Genomic DNA, 17,117 nt, shown 5'->3' on the forward strand with positions numbered 1-17,117 from the left:
GGACCACCGCTGCCATTTAAGTTTAAATGCAAAGAGCAATCAAAAGTCTGAAAGAATCTAAATAATTTATCTACGAGTGGATTCAGATTCTAAAGAATTTCTGAATTTCTCAATTTTGGTGCCTGGATTGAAGACATGGGACCATTTGTAAAATGCTGTGCCAATACAGATAACACACACAATAACAATGCCCACCAATTACAAACCAGTATAATTACACATAATAAATCTGTAATTCCAAGATCTCGCACACTTCTTTGCATAATAAGAGATTCGATAAAGTATATGATCTTCAGTCTTTGTATAGACTTCACACTCAGTCTCATTCCAAATAAATAACACCTGATAGACTACAAAGTCAACTTTAAAATTAGTACTGAATTATAAACATTTGCATTTCTCATTAAGAATTCACTAATGGCTTAAATAATCTCACATATCTGAATCACAAGACAATTGAGAAAACTGGCCATACCAAAGAAAAAACATACATGAGATGCCTAAAAGACTTCAACCACTTCCTTCGAACAATGTTGTAGAACTTACATCAAATCTCACATTCTAGGAAATAAATTATTCTAAACACAATTTAATGTTTACACAGCATTCATAAAATGTACTAGTTTGCAAACAACTTACATAAGATGTAAGAGTAATGATCATTTTTGGTAACATCAGAGATTACATGCCAGATGTCATACTCAGGGCTGTATGGTAAGTACCACTGAATGTTAAACATTAATTGCTGGTCAAGAAATTTAAAAAGAAAATAACCGTACATTAGGCCAATACCCATCTTCACAATCAGGACAGGACAAAAAAAAAAAAAAAAAAAAATAAGACCCATTAAAGAGAAGAGTATATCAACTACGGGGTAAATAGTTGAGAAACTCTCAGAAAACCATGAATATTCTAACATACAGAATTTTAAGCATAAAAGGTACGAAGTTTTAATGTCAAGTAACTGACATCCAAAAGCTCTAAATACACTGCACTCAACTGGTGTTAATATTCAACTCCATTTGTCCACAGAGGTATCCCCCTTCCTCCCATTAAGTGTACCATTAACACTGATAAAAAGTATGTATTAAACTGAAAATTCTTTCTTTCTTAACATTACCGTTGTGGAAATTAAAGGGAAGACTGAGAATAATGACTGCAAGGTTAATATTCAATAATTTCTTGCCATATTTCCTGCAAAAGGAGTGACATGATGGCTTTAATGCATATACATACATACATACATACATACATACATACATACATACATACATACATTACATTTACAGATCAGGATTCAATTACACAAAGTTAATTCTTAAGTTTTCTCTTTTATAACTTGAAATAGCACACAAATATGTCAAAATTAAAAACTTATAATTCATAGAGGGGTACCCTTGCAATATTCCCACCCCGTTTGCAGTATGAGCGAAGAATTTCTATACATCACACACTTGGAAATCCAATTATACGAGTTCAGTTATCACACACTAAACATACAGCACTTTGGTTGTTATCTTCATGTACGAATTATGTTAGTTACATTACCATGATTTTTTTTCCTACTTTACAATGAATCAGTCTTAAATTCCAAAAACATCAGAATATTTTGATACTGAATATGAGTAGCAACGATCCACAGAACATTATGCATGATCAAATGCAATAGCTTATGACACACACACACACACCATGGATATAAAAATAATATACAAGCCAAAAAATAAAAATATATGCATATAGTGAGTATCGCAATTCACAATAAGTAGGCAAAGTCCATCAGCATCTCAATAACATACTGCACAAGCACTAGCCAACAGCAGCATCACATAAAATGAAATATTTGCTGATTAAAATATAGTACAGGAAGGATAAGACAGTGTTGTAACTGAACAATTCATATACTCAACTGCATATTTTATCACTCTGTCTGAAAAGGCAACTATACGGCATGATCAGGGATATTCAAGATATCAATGGCAAGATTCGGCAGACCATGATCGCGATGTACAGCAAATACTTAGAGCTGCATGGACTGCACACAGTCATTCACCTATCAGAGCATTCTCACAACACATCTTCAGTACATTAACCAAGAGGTAGTTGGTGAAAATTTCACCACTATTTTAATAATTTATTTACAATAATAAACTAGCTAGAAAAAAATGGCATTGTCACTGAAGTTATAAACATTCAATAAAGACAAATACAAATATATTTATACTACATACAACAGTCAACTATTTTTAATATTGAAAATAAGACAACATTTTTGGTATTTAAACTGTATCATTCACAGTACCTGCATGTAATACAAACAGACAGCAGATGCCACAATACGAACTTTACTCATAACTAAGCTATCGCACTGTTGGGCCATTATAATAAAAAAAGATAAGTTATTCAATAAAAATACTTTCCACAATAAGTGGTTGAAATCTACACAAGATTAAGATGTGTATAGAAATAGAATTTGGTAAACACAACAAAACAAGTGGTAGCTACAATGAATGTCAATGTGTGAGATGCAAATTAAACACCTGTCACATATAATCATCAATGCTTGTCCTTTAACTTAATACAGAGAGAAAGAAACACTTAACAAATAAGCTTTGAGTCGAGTACGGGCATCATCCTGCCTTCACTGCACTAGTCTCATGAATACCCTCAAGAGAAATTACTATTTTTATTATCGTACAATATTATCAATCTTTCAAACTTCATCTCATACTGTAAAATAATGGTCACATAGGAATCTCCATAATTTAACAGATTCTCAATGTCCAAAATATTATAACACACAATATTTTGTTTAAAGTATACAGAAGTGGAAGTTCATTTTCAACCTAATAGCAAGTGAGTGATTTCTTCCCTGAGGCATGTATTATTTGTGAAAAAAAATTCTTCTTCTTATACTCTTCCTTATTCATACTTCAAAAAACTATCCTGCTTGCCTCTTTGAGACCAAGAACCTCCTTGTTGAGGAGCACTGGATCCTGGTGCTCCCCCACCTTGAACTGCATCAGTTCCACCTCCAGCTGCCCCCTGGTTCATCCAACTAAGAAATCCTCCAGCTGCAGGTGGTGCTCCACCTTGCTGAGGTCCACCTGGTGCCCCTCCGAAACCTTGAGGACCTCCATCACCTGTAGTGCCTGGTGCCTGGTTCCCCTGAAGGTTGTTTATCAATCCCCATCCAGCCTGATTTAGAGCAGCAGCAACTAGCGCTGGATTCATAGGAAGAGCTCCTAAGTTAAGGGCACCCATGCCAAGTGGGTTGTTCATGCTTTGCGTTCCAGCACCTCCAGTAGCACCTGCTTGCCCTGTTATACCCAATGCCTGCAAATTAGGCATGTCAATATTGCCTCGACTTCCAGGGCCTCCCTGATTCCATCCCCCCGCACCCACACCCCCGGACCCTGGCCCACCATGATGCTGATGATGGTAGTGATGGGCTGCCCCTGCCCCTCCGCCAAATGGTCCAGCAAGATTCTTTGGCTCACGCATGCCAGGTCCTCGAGGTCCTACGCCCATGCCACCACCATATGACCTCCCGTTTGGATCAGTTTTGGGGGCAGCATTGCTCACATGTACAGACACACCCTTTATTATATGATCTTCTCCACACAGTCCTTGAGCAATCTCCGGGTCAAGGAAAGTAACAAAAGCAAATGCACGAAATGGCTTCGGAATGAAGACATCAGTCACTTCACCATACTTCGAAAAATACTCACGCAAATCCTCAGATTGCATATCCTCAGTACAGCGGCCAACAAATACCTTACACGGCACTTGCTGGACCTGTCCTTCCTAAAAGAAAAAAGAAAGCATATAATATAGATAATCAGAAGAGAGATAAGTAATACATAAAACAAAATTGAAGAGATAATGATCTTTCCTACAGTTCTGGGGTCCCTGCAGCCACCCTGGCTCCATTTGCATCTTGGTTGGGGTTTTAAAGCTTGAGCCATATGATTTTTTGGGGTGAAATTCCAAACACCAGGATTTGAAACTCAGCAATCCTGGTGGAAAGTCAGCAGTTATGTCATTCCAGTAACCATCAGAAAGAGACATCGTAAAACAAAATAAAATTCCAACAATAGAAACATCAGGTATTCTCTAAATAACTACTTTGCTACTGATATGAATCAGTAACAAATATCGCATCCATTTTCCTGTATCACCTATATTGTTTGCAGAACATGCACATTTGTAGTTTTATGGTTTCAAGTCTTCGCACCCAGCTTAGCGGTTGATTCCTGGTAAATGGACTAGAACGTTTCAGCAACCATGTATGTTTATGACTGACAATATTTCATGGAAGAAACATCTGCCAGTAGAGTAATTTCCTGTTTCTATGTTAACTTTACGTGGTTGGCTTAATGGCACTCGCAAATCAATGCCCTTCGGAAACCCTGTAATATGGACAGAACAGAAAGATCATCCTACGGAATGATACCTATTTTTAACAAACATAGGGGAATGTAGTTCTAAATCAAAACATTCTATATTATCAGCCAAGAGACCTATGTCATGATTTTATACCAATTCCTAAGCCTCCTAAAGAATGGACAGTGGATGAAACAGAACCAAGCAGTGGTTCTCCACATGACGAACCTGGACCCTCGTATTCAAACAGCGATCCAAATTTTTCTTGATCCAAATATACCTCACTTTACTTCCAAACCCAAACTAAATGATGTAGTTAGAGACCTCAACCTTTCTAAAGTACAAGTGGAATTATTAGGTTCTTGTCTCCAAGGATGGAATTTATTACTAGATGGTGTTAAGCTGTCATATGGGAAACGCCAACAATCACTGAAACTTTTTTTTTCCTGTTAGTAATGAGTTAACGTACTCCAATAATGTAGAAGACCTTCTGCAAGAACTTGGAAGGAGTAACAATCCAAACAAGTGGAGACTGTTTTTAGATTCATCTAAGGATAGTTTGAAAGTAGTATTGTCGCATAATGGGAATATACATCCGTCAGTACACCTTACCTATTCTTTCACCATGAAGGAAACATACGATAATATGGATACTATATTAAAAGTGATCAATTATGAAAAATCTGGTTGGCAGATATACGGAGACCAAGAAAAGATTGGTATACTGATAGGCATGCAGTCTGCGTCTACCAAATCTTGTTGCCAATGGGCCAGCCGGGCAAAAGATAAACATTACAACATTGTGGAGGGGTCCATATAAAAAAACTCAGTTCCTGTAGCAAAAAGTGTTACGAATCACTTGAGAAAGACAAGATTTTGTTGCCACCGTTTCAATATAGGTATAAAGTTAGGGCTGATAAAAAATTTTGTTAAGGCTTTGGATAAACACGGTGAGTTTTCTGGGTACTTGAGAAAAAATTCCTATAAACTCAGTGATAGTAAGTGAAAAGAAGGCATATTTGTTTGGCTGCAAATCTGTGAGATAATTCATGATGACACTTTTGGGGAATTGCTAACAGAAAAAAACAAATGCGCATGGTTACCTTTCAGACAAGTACACTGTAATTTTCTTGGAAATGTGAAAGCTGACAACTACAAGGAACTTCTTAAGAACTTGGTGAAGTGTTATCAGCGCGTGAGAATTATCATAACTTTTCTCCCTATCTTGGGCGCGGTTGGTGACGAATGCAGTAAGGGATTTCGCCAGGATATTTCTGTCAAGGACAAATGATATGCAGGAAAATCAGTACAGAATATGTTAGCAGACTACTGTTGGAACCTCAAGGAAGAGGTTTCTGGTGGAGTTACAAACAGAAGAGTATACATTTTGAAATTGTGAGCAAAAGTGTGGGGGGGGGGGGAATGTTCATTTTTTTCTTTGCATAAAATTTCTTCACTGAACAGTAAAAATTGGTCCCAATATATTTTTCAGTTTGTAGTTATTCTCTTCAATATTTAAATATTATTTCACGAGCAAACAAATAAAAATAATTTCAAATTTTGATGTATTATTACATAGGGAATACATTATTTTATTGAAAATAAAATTGAAACTATAGGTGATACAGCATTTCTACTTTCAGATTTGGATTCAACAGGGTCCCACTTAAACTACTTTTAAGGTTTTTTGAGACACCAAAGTGCCAAAATGTGGTCCCACAAGAGTTCCTTCGTGTGCTGGTAATCTATCAACATGAGGCTGGTGTATTTGAGAGCCTTGAAATACCATCAAACTTAACAACTGCCCAATCAGGTTAAGCTGAGAAGGCCAGCACTCTACTGCCTGAGCTACTTTTTTTTTTTTTTTTTTTTTTTTTTACAAGTTTCTTTACGTCGCACCGATACAGATAGGTCTTATGGCGACGATGGGACAGGAAGGGGCTAGGAGTGGGAAGGAAGCGGCCGTGGCCTTAATTAAGGTACAGCCCCAGCATTAGCCTGATGTGAAAATGGGAAACCACAGAAAACCATCTTCAGGGCTACTGACAGTGGGGTTCGAACCCACTATATCCCGAATACTGGATACTGGCCACACTTAAGCGACTGCAGCTATCGAGCTCGGTGCCTGAGCTACTTAGCCCAGCTCCAGTAAGATAATTTGTTTCTTACAACGTGCTTTAAGTTGCACCGACACAGATATGAAATTATATACCTGTTCCAGTTGTGTATAATCAACATGACATTCAATTCTCTTAGGTTTGATGATGACAGTGATGCTTGTTTGAAGGGGCCAAACATCTAGGTCATCTGCCCCTAATGGTAGACTATGACATGAAATGAAATGTAATGGTAATTAAAATGTTAAAATTTAACCACTGACCAGAATTTTTAAAATGATAATAAAGAATGAATATGAATTTACAATAATCCATGGATCAAATTTGCAATGCCTTATTTCCTTATAAAATGATATAAAATTATAATGAAATAGGATAAGGCACTGACCTTGGAGTAATATCATATATATCATTCAAATTAACAGTTAAAATAACATTAAAATACACAAAGAGTCAATAGAACAAAACATCATGAACAATAAAACCAAAATTAAAAACAAAGAGCAAATCCACTTTTATATACAATAGGTCCTTTCTTCACATTACTTCTGCGATACAGATAAAAATGATGAGATAAAAAGCAATTATATTGTTTTCAGATTATGTATACAAAATACCAAAACTGTCAACTGGCAAAAGTTGAACAGTTCTTGTACAGGGAAACGACGAAGCTGAACGTTTTGCATGTAGCCGAAATATAAAGCAGTAGTTCCAAGATCTGTCTCCTATTTTCTTTTCCCATTTTGTAGTTCTCAGATCTTCGGATATGGACAATCTTTTCTGCTACTGTTGCTTGCTCCGCGACCTCATTGAGTGTTTTTTACTTCATTGTTAATATTAACTCTTCGCAGGTGCAGAAGTGTTATTTTAGGTCTTCCAAAAGCAAGTGAAAGTTTTCATGACAAATCTTATAATAGTACTCGTATTTCAATGGTGTATTAGGATGTTTACGAATAAAAAGTTGGTGCACTTTCTTCTCAGTTAGTTCACTGTGTACGTAGCGAATAGTGTGGCTGTCATAATTGCTTTCTATGATGGCGAATGATCTAGTGTGACCCGTAATTTTGACAGTTTCCTCTGATGGCGTAGCATTAACACTCTTAGGTCTTCCCCTTCAGTCTTTCGGTGTCTGCCAATTACATAGCAATTTGTGAATCCATTTAACTTTATCAACAGTTACTGCATAAATACTTAGAAATGCATTTCTACATACCTCAAATCGTTTGTCTCCAACCAGAATAAAGTTGCTAAACGATTTTTCACGCCTGCACCCCTTCTCATTTCATGGGAGAGGGGTGCCTGTTTACGTTGCTGGTTATGATCAGTCCTTGCTGGAAAAAGGTCCTGGTCATTCCTGCTTTCCATGTTCAGAAAATGTGATAATGAAGGAATTCTGTTGTCTTCTGTAAATAATACTGAAAAAGCCTCTTCAACACTTGTAGTCTCCTCCTGTCACCCTTCTTGAAACTGATTCACCACTATAATTCACATGTTCCTTGCCGCGAATTTTAGCTTTTTTAAATAACATTTCTTCATTCACTATCTTCTTTGCATAACTATTGCTTTTTTCTATACATTAGTACTACAAAATACTGTAGTGCCAACAATTGGGAAGAAAAATAACAGAGTGTTTCCACGCTTGGCTCAAAATACCTTCCTCTGTTTGTGTGGCAGGAAACTGCGACTTTAGATGTTTTTATGTGCAATCCGAAGGACCTACATACAAAGTATGCGTTTCCGAATTTATCTACAGTAATTTTTCACCAAAGGTGGACTTAAGGTATTCTTGCAATCAGCAATTCAGATACTGAAGTGCTAACATTAATAATTTAATAGATAGGTATTTAATACATTGCACTTTATTTACCTAGGGGCTCAACAATGTAACAGTAAAGGAGTTAAAGGTTTCATAATAAGAATAATTATATTATACGTTTAATCTTATTACAACAGGCACTGTAGACAAATATTTTATTTTCCACTATGAACAGTGAACGGTAGAGAAAAGCATTTTTAAGTTGGAATTTTTAAAAGACGGAATATACCATCTTAATACGTTCCCAGGTAAGGGAGAGATTTGGTCTACCATCAGAACTTGATTCACGAATCACTGGAAAAGCCTTGAGGTTATGACTTTAAAACAAGTTATCACAGTTATTTTGGCTAATGACGCCAGCAGATTTACGTTCATATTATGACATTTATTCATTCAAATCTGTTACTTTCTGGCACACAATGCATGCAAGGATGGATTCAAACATATGAGGACATGGCATATAAACAGTCCTGTCGCATTGTGACTATCAGATAATATCCACAGTAGCCACTGTGTGCACTACCAGACTGCAGGTAGACGGGCTGGAATCGACTAAATAAGGTGCTGACAGGTTAACACATGTATCTGGAGCCATGCAGCTGTAGTACCTCCCACAGCTGCTGAAGGGTGCGTGACGGAGGATCCACAGAGTGAACAGAACAATAATGAAAATTCCGCATTCCCCAGACTATAAAACTGCCGCCAATAGCACGTGTTTTTCCACCAATGCATTCAGGGCGTCTGTTCTCCGCTGTTTCAACGCCTGACAAGCCAATGTCCATTCGTTCGATTAAGCAGACAATGGGATTTGACGGAGACGGCAACACTTCGCCAACCAGCAGAGGTTTAATTTGTGTATGGAGACCTATTTCGCCGACATAGTTTCGTTACCATATGCCCAGTGACCATCATCCATATGGTCGGATCCCCATACGCAGCAGAATTTGCTAGCTGTAGTTTTAGACACACGTCTGGTAGCCCCTTGTTTCATTTTGACAGTGAGCTGTTCGACTGAAATATGTCAGCCGCCTCTCACGCACCTTCGTGGCAGACGTTCACCTTGCACATCAATGGAATGTGGTGCTCAGCAGTTTCCGTCAACTACAATGATGCCATTTGTCCACAGATACACTTTCACCACAGCAGCAAGCGAATAGTTCATAGCCTATTCTGTTTCAGAAATACTGCAACCCTTGGCCTGAAAACCGGCAATCCTCTCTTTTTGCAACTCTGATCAATCATCCTTTTATCCTTAATAGCAATGATTTGTCCGACTTGCAAAAAAGAGACGATTATCTAAGCGGTGGTCATAATGGCACTCGGCTGATTAGTTACTAAGTGCAAATACTTTAAAAAGCCAATCCACAACCATCTTCAAAGTAATCCCCTAAAAACATTATTCACTGTTAATAATGCTATTGGGTTTATCCCCCACTTACTACTTTTACAGTTTTCGGAGACGCCAATATGCCGGAATTCTGTCCCACATGAGTTCATTTACGAACTGGTAAATCTACTGACAGGAAGCTGGCATATCTGAGCATCCTCAAATACCACTTATATACTTTTGCCGGCATTGGTAAAGCTTCCAGAAGCCATCACTTGCAACCTCACATTTGCCGTAAAAAATGATGTCTCTTCAGATGTTTCTTCATATTTGGACAAATGTGAAAGTCTCTATGAACTACAGTAACCATGTATTGTTTATAGTGAATTCATCGCAACCAACCATCGAAATGTTTGTCTCTTGGCAAGTTGAAAACTCTTATTTTTAGGAGTGATTTTCATATTTATATCACACGAATTAAAAAAAACTAACGGTCAGTACCCTTTTAAATACCAACTTCACTTCAATCAGCCTTGTTAAAGTCTAAAAACAGGGATGCTCAGCTGGGTGCCCGCTGAGGCTAGCCCAGTGCGGCCGGGCTGGCCTGGCGTAAATGAGGGCAGCTTACGTAGCAAGCCTATGTCACAGTGAAGCGAGAGCAAAAATACTTTGCAAGGAAGTGGAGCAATGACGGCCGATTGTGACTATGAAGCTCTCCTCCATTACTCAGCGAAATGTTGATTGGGGTACAGTATTCTCTCTCTCTCTTTTTTTTTTTTTTTTTTAAGAGGCGTTATAATCGCAAGAAAACGGACCTTTTCAAGATATTCTGGTTTGATCCATACAGCGCCCAATATAAAGAAGTATATTTTCTTTACTTATATTTATACATTCAAAGAAAACTGGCAAGTCATAATTTTTGTGTTACAATTTACAATGATATAGTGTTTAAGTGTACAAGCTACAATTTACAATTCCTTGGATAAGAACGACAGTATTTCCATTTTAATAAAAGTAAAATTCCTGTTAATCATTCAGCAAAACGTAATACATTTTACATAACTAGACAAGTTTACAGCTTGATTTTGCACAGTATTATGTGACTTTCCCTATTCACTGAATTTCTGAAAATAGTATTGAAAATTATCAGACGTCCGATGATAATGGCGAGGAGTTTCATCAAGAGAGAGGACACAGATATTTACTATCCAAGATTAAAGTACAACAATGTAAAGTCATCTACCAATTAGATGGGCAGTATGTCTTCAAATAAATAACGTTAACGGATACTCCCGGAAAGCATGAAAGGACTGTTGGTGAGTTTATCAGATAATTCAAACCCAAGCAACCACAACCCATAACTTATACACCTCAACTCCGTATTGTATTAAAATGTTTCTAAAGCACTTCTTAAAACATAATAGTAAAAATTGTAATTCGTTATGTACAGTACAAAAATATTTGAGGTTGATGGCCTAACAATTTGTTGTATCCGGTCTAAATACAGAAATTGCAATGATCAGAAATACCTTATTTCTTACAATGTAAATTGAAAATGACATGGATTTCATGGATTTCTACCCTCTTTCATTATTTTCTGCCTAAATTTCAAACTCGGGTATCACCGCAGTGATCGAGTATAATTGGGAGAACTTCGCCCAACCTTCGCGGCCTGTGACGTAACCACAACGTCACTGTGGCTGAATAGTACATGTTCAACGTCTGCCTGCCTGCCTGCCCGCCCACCCGCTTAAAGTGCTGTGCGCCAGCGGGACGAAATGCCCAGAGTGAACTCCTCTGGTCAAAAAGCTGAAATGCGTAATAGCCTTTTTTTTTTTTTTGTGCTATTGGCTTTGCGTCGTATCGACACAGATAGGTCTCATGGCAATGATGGGACAGGAAAGGGCTAGGACTGGAAAGGAAGCGGCCGTGGCCTTAATTAAGGTACAGCCGCAGTATTTGCCTGGTGTGAAAATGGCAAACCACAGAAAAACATCTTCGAACCCACTATCTCCCGAATACTGGATACTGGCTGCATTTAAACTACTGCAGCTATCGAGCTCGGTGTGCGTAATAGTATCTAAACGTTCGGACAGTGCGGGGACGAAGTACATTACGGTCATGTACTTACAGTAACGATGTCTGTCTGAAATTCGCCCTACCATTCCTTCACTCCATAATGAAAATGGTTTCGCTCCTGAATATTGGAACAGCTGAGCGCACGGTCATTCTTCTTTTGTTAGTCACGTTTGTGCTGCAAAGTAAGAATCATTTGAAGAGTAGCATGCAGGCATTCAGTTCTGTCAGAGTTTGTTGAAAAACACCTTCACAGACTTTAGCAGTGCTAAAAGCAGTGAACGGTGACTCTGTAATGCCGAAATGAAGTTTTCGGCAGCGTTTTAAAAAGGGACAAAAATCCAGCGCCAGTAAGAGTGCATTAGGTCTACGCCAATCTTCCAGTGACTACCTCGGTCCCTCGTTTGCTTAACTGGAGTCGGCAAGGAATTAATAAGCGACCGGATAAAGTGCGAACTGGTTTGAATACCCGGGCTTTATTTTTTTATTTCGCCTTACTTCGTGTGCATGTTATCTCACATAAATGTTTTCAGCGAATGGATGTGTATGTGGCCCTGAAAAGGGCAATTTGGTGGCCAGGTCTGGACGGGAATAGCATGGCCGGTAGAAGGGATTTGAAGTACACTGGCGTTCATTAAAAACTCATGGAAAGAAATATTGATTTCAGGCAAGGCAATCATTACAACCCTCAGAACTGCCAGTACCGGCTTACACACTCCTCTCATTGGTCAGACCCTGTAGAAGCGTAACACATGCACACATGTGAAGACCGAGAGGAGATGGAGAGAGCAAGGGCGGGAGCTCTAGCATGGACCAAAGGCGCGGACGGGAAGGCACTTGCTTCCCCCGCTTGCCCGCATGCAACCACCGGCTCGACCTTTAACATACACTAGAAAGGGGAATGAGGGGAGGAAAAACACGGGCTCCTTGAAGGTAAGAGACGCCCTGTCGTATGTCAACTCAATTAGGGTCAAGTTCTCCTGCTTCTTTGTAATCCTTGAGTGCGAAGACTGGCTGAAATGTTAGCGTTCTCGGCCATAACTTTATTACCAAACGGCAGCGCGCTCAACCACTATAAGAAAGAATGACCCTTATTTTTGTCAATATAGCCCCTATAAAATTAATCTACTTCAATACTTTTAGAGCACTGTCAAAAGAAGAACAGATATATTTTGCAATAATATATGCATGGATATCAAATCTGGATGCAAGAAATTAAGATTCATTTTTTCGCTACTTGCTTTATGTCGCACCGACACAGATAGGTCTTATGGCGACGATGGGACAGGAAAGGGATAGGACTGGGAAGGAAGCGATCGCAGCCTTAATTAAGGTATAGCCCCAGCATGTGCCTGGTGTGAAAATGGGAAACCACGGAAAGCCATCTTCAGAGCTGCCGACAGTGTTGTTCGAACCCACTATCTCCCACATGCAAGCTCACAGCTGCGCACCCCTAACTGCACGGCCAACTCGCCCGGTAGAAATTAAGATGAAAGAAGGTAACCTTCACTAAGAACTTACTAAAGCAATTCGTGTTTCATTTACATTCATACTGTTTTGCTTAAATATCATTCCATGCTTTTTCTGAATGTAATTATGGAAAATGGGAGAGAAATTAAATGGGATTAAATGACGTATAAAATAAAAGACAGAGACAAAGACTTGTACATGAAGAATAAGGTACGTGAGTTGTAATAAAGAAAAATAAGATATTCTCATATCATAATAAACAAAGGAATGCATTTTGTAAGGAAAAAGTAAACAGATAAAATGAATGTTCCCTGCGTATGAAATAATCGTATTGTTATAAAACAAAAAGTAGAGTATAATCTAAAACAATGCACTAGTTTTCCACAATAATAATAATTTTATAGCCATTCAAATAATTGGAGGAAACTAATCAGCAGAAAACAGAAAATGAATGGTTCCTGATTATTTGATTAATAGGAAAGGATTTTCATTTCTGCCTTCTAAAATAGCTGTCTTGCTCCCTAGTTGTCTTCTAATGTCGCCCAGATTTTCTCAGAGTTTTAAGATCCTCCATGCCCTCTTCCTGATCATCTTATCCAAAACCAACTGTGTCTACTGAGTGACCGATCACTTCAGCACTATTTGGTATCAGACGACCGCATTCCCACATATCTACAATGCATCCCCTGGTCACCTCTGATGTATAGGGTTAATACGGATGATGTTTTATTAAGTGGTAGGTGTAACGCATGTATACCCCATTGAGTTGAAAGAGTAGGAAGTGTTATTTCAAACTTTCATTTGTTGGTGAGCTATGACTTGTTCTCGCACTTTTCACATTGCTGGCTGTGTCCGTGCATTCCCAAACCCCTTTTACCTTGCTCACAAACTGTTAAGAGAGATGGCAGTAAGGCAGTAGAGTAAAAGTCACCGGCACTGAAAACTTACAACAGTCACTGGCTAATGAAGCACTTCAACGTCGGTATGCAACTTCGATGTTTTTAGCAGTTTGGAAAAACTGAATTACATGAGAGATCCGTATACATGCGAGACTGATCGAGACTAGTATTCGAAGGGGTCGTGTAGTTGTTTGCTACTGCTATATTGCCACGAATACATTACAGATCGGAAGATATTCAGAGGCAAAAACGTACTAAGCAGGTGCCTTTTTTTTTTTAATGTCTTTATACGAACTGCCAAGTGGTACAAAAATAATATTTCTTATTAAGACCATCTTTTCCACCTTTATAACATGGTTAAATTTTAAATAACTGCTGAGTTTATTTCCCAAAGGATGTATAATAATAATAATAATAATAATAATAATAATAATAATAATAATAATAATGCCGGGCTGAGTGGCTCAGACGGTTGAGGCGCTGGCCTTCTGACTCCAACTTGACAGGTTCAATCCTGGCTCAGTCCGGTGGTATTTGAAGGTGCTCAAACACGTCAGCCTCGTGTCGGTAGATTTACTGGCATGTAAAAGAACTCCTGCGGGACTAAATTCCGGCAACTCACCGTCTCCAAAAACCGTAAAAAGTAGTTAGTGGGATGTAAAGCAAATAACGTTATTATTATTTAATAATAATAATAATAATAATAATAATAATAATAATAATAATAATAATAATAATAAATGTTACAGTCTATCATCGTCCGACTCCCTGGCTGAATGGTCAGCATAGAGGCCTTCGGTTCTGAGGGTCCCGGGTTCAATTCCCGGCCGGGTCGGGGTTATTAATCACGTCTGATTAATTATTCTGGCTTGGAAACTGGGCCTTTGTGTCTGTCCCAACACTTTCCTCTTCAAATTCAAACACGCCACACTACTAACAGCACAGAAACATGCAATAGTGATTAGATCCCTCCACATAGAGTTGACACCAGGAAGGGCATCCGGCTGTAAAAAATGTGAAATCCACATATGCTACCCAGTTTGCACCCGTGACCCCACAAGTATGGGAAAAGCGGTAGAAGCAGAAGAATGCCATAATATATCAGCAACAACTGAAATTAAAAATAACCTGTCATTAAATGCAGTCATCACAGACGCAAGGGTGTTTGAAAAATCATTCCTATGGATTTATCAGCGCTGATCAAACACTTAACCCTTTGTGTCCTGCCGGTACTTTAAAGTACCGGCTCATATTTACTCCTATATAAAACTATAGTAAGCAAGGGTCAGATGTGTTGTGTTTTGTGGGTACTCTCCAGTACCTACAGAAGACATTAGTGTCTTTGGTGGTGTGATTCATAATAATGACACCAGAGAGAAGCACTAAATTACCTTGGGTTACTCAAACTTTCATCTGGTATCCAAGCTCTGACATTTTGTTTCACTCTAGTTGATGGAAGCCAGAAATATGTAATTATTTTTCATATTAATGTGTGGGACATTGTAAAGTATGCAGTTAAACAGTTAGCGTGCTGTAGTCACTTGAACTAGCTTTTATTCTTTGAAATGTAGTACCGGTGGGTACTTCTAAGTACCGACAGAACTATAGGCGTTTCATGCTTGTTGTTCCTTTTGGTAACCATGGTTTTTTATTTATTTATTTATTTATTTATTTATCATGCCTTTATAGGTGGCGAAGTTAGGGCTCTTGGCCCTCTCTTACACTTATGTTGATCAGATGTGATTGTTGCAGGCTGGTTTTTTTTTTTTTTTTTTTTTTTTTTTTGTGTGTTGTGTTAAATATACATGAACTGCACAACAGAACATAATGTGTAAACGTAAGATCAGCGATTTACTGGCTGGTATAACAGATGATGGAACGTTATCTGGTGTGAACAACTGCAATAGTGATGATAAGACTGTGTATAAAACATGTGGTCTAGACAGAAATGAGGACAGTGAGCTCTTAGCGTTTAGTGGTCTTAATTTTATGATGGGTTACCACAGATTACCATCTTACAAAAAATCTTGGTCATCTGCTAGAGACCTTGGTGTGGATTTAGTTGCAGATACAATGACGAGGGCAAAATTTCAAGAGATTATATCATATATTCATGTGAATGATAACAGTGCACTGTCGATAGAGAAGCCAGACAGGCTGCACAAAGTAAGACCTTTCATAGTAATAAGACGTTTCAATCTGTATAGGAATGGACTTGGGAAGTAAGTTTGGGTGATTCTGTTGTGCTATTCAAATGACGCAGTTCTCTAAAACAGTACAATCCAGCCAAAGCCATCAAGCGGAGATACAAACTCTGGTGTCTAGCTGACCAGAAGGGATTCATTCTCGCATTCCAAATGTATCAGGGGAAGAATGAGGATCTTGAAGTAGAGTTCGGAGAGCACAGGTTAGGTGAGAGGGTGGTTTTATCTCTGACTAAACATCTGTGGGAAAAGAACAAAATTGTATTTTTTGACAATTATTTTACCTATCTTCGACTTTTAGAAAGGCTGAAACTATAAAAGACCTTGGCATGTGGCACAGAAAGATCTGACAGGCAGGGTTGTCCAAAAAATCTAAAACTGAGAAGAGCGTGATAAGAAGAGGGTATGATTACAGATTTTCTAGTACTGGTTCAGAATTCTTCAAGTGGAAAGACAACAAATCTGTACGGTACATTTTGCATCCAATTACTAAGGGTCAGAACAAATTTATGTGCAATGAACTCAGAAAGATGGATCCAGAGTGCAACATGCTCCGTAGTTGTATATGACTACAATCTGTACATGGGAGGAGGTGACCTTGCTGACCATTTTAGAACCCTGTATGATGTTGACAAGAAGTCGAAGAAATGGTGGCTGAGGCTCTTCTGGGGTTTTCTTGACATGTGTGAAAATGACTATGTAATTTACTGTGAAATAATCGGTAAGACAACGGTCCTCCAGTTTAGAAGGATGGTGGCAAAAGAACTTTTGTCAATGAAAAACCCCAAAAACAAGAGGAATTCCTTGAAAACACTTGGGTAA

At 38.3% G+C, this 17,117-nt stretch overlaps 1 protein-coding gene across 1 annotated transcript in view; it reads right to left on the reverse strand.

Annotated features, from left to right (window-relative positions):
- Positions 1-1,185: 1,185 nt before the first annotated feature.
- Positions 1,186-17,117, reverse strand: part of LOC136864636 (TAR DNA-binding protein 43) — a 285,790-nt gene continuing 269,858 nt past the window's right edge. Inside the window, exon 4 of the mRNA XM_067141889.2 lies at positions 1,186-3,807. Coding sequence (XP_066997990.2) covers positions 2,923-3,807 — 885 coding nt within the window. The 3' untranslated portion in view covers positions 1,186-2,922. The remainder of the gene's footprint in view (positions 3,808-17,117) is intronic.

Source organism: Anabrus simplex, chromosome 2, assembly GCF_040414725.1.
Source record: "Anabrus simplex isolate iqAnaSimp1 chromosome 2, ASM4041472v1, whole genome shotgun sequence".
In the NCBI taxonomy this organism is placed as follows: Eukaryota; Metazoa; Arthropoda; class Insecta; order Orthoptera; family Tettigoniidae; genus Anabrus; species Anabrus simplex.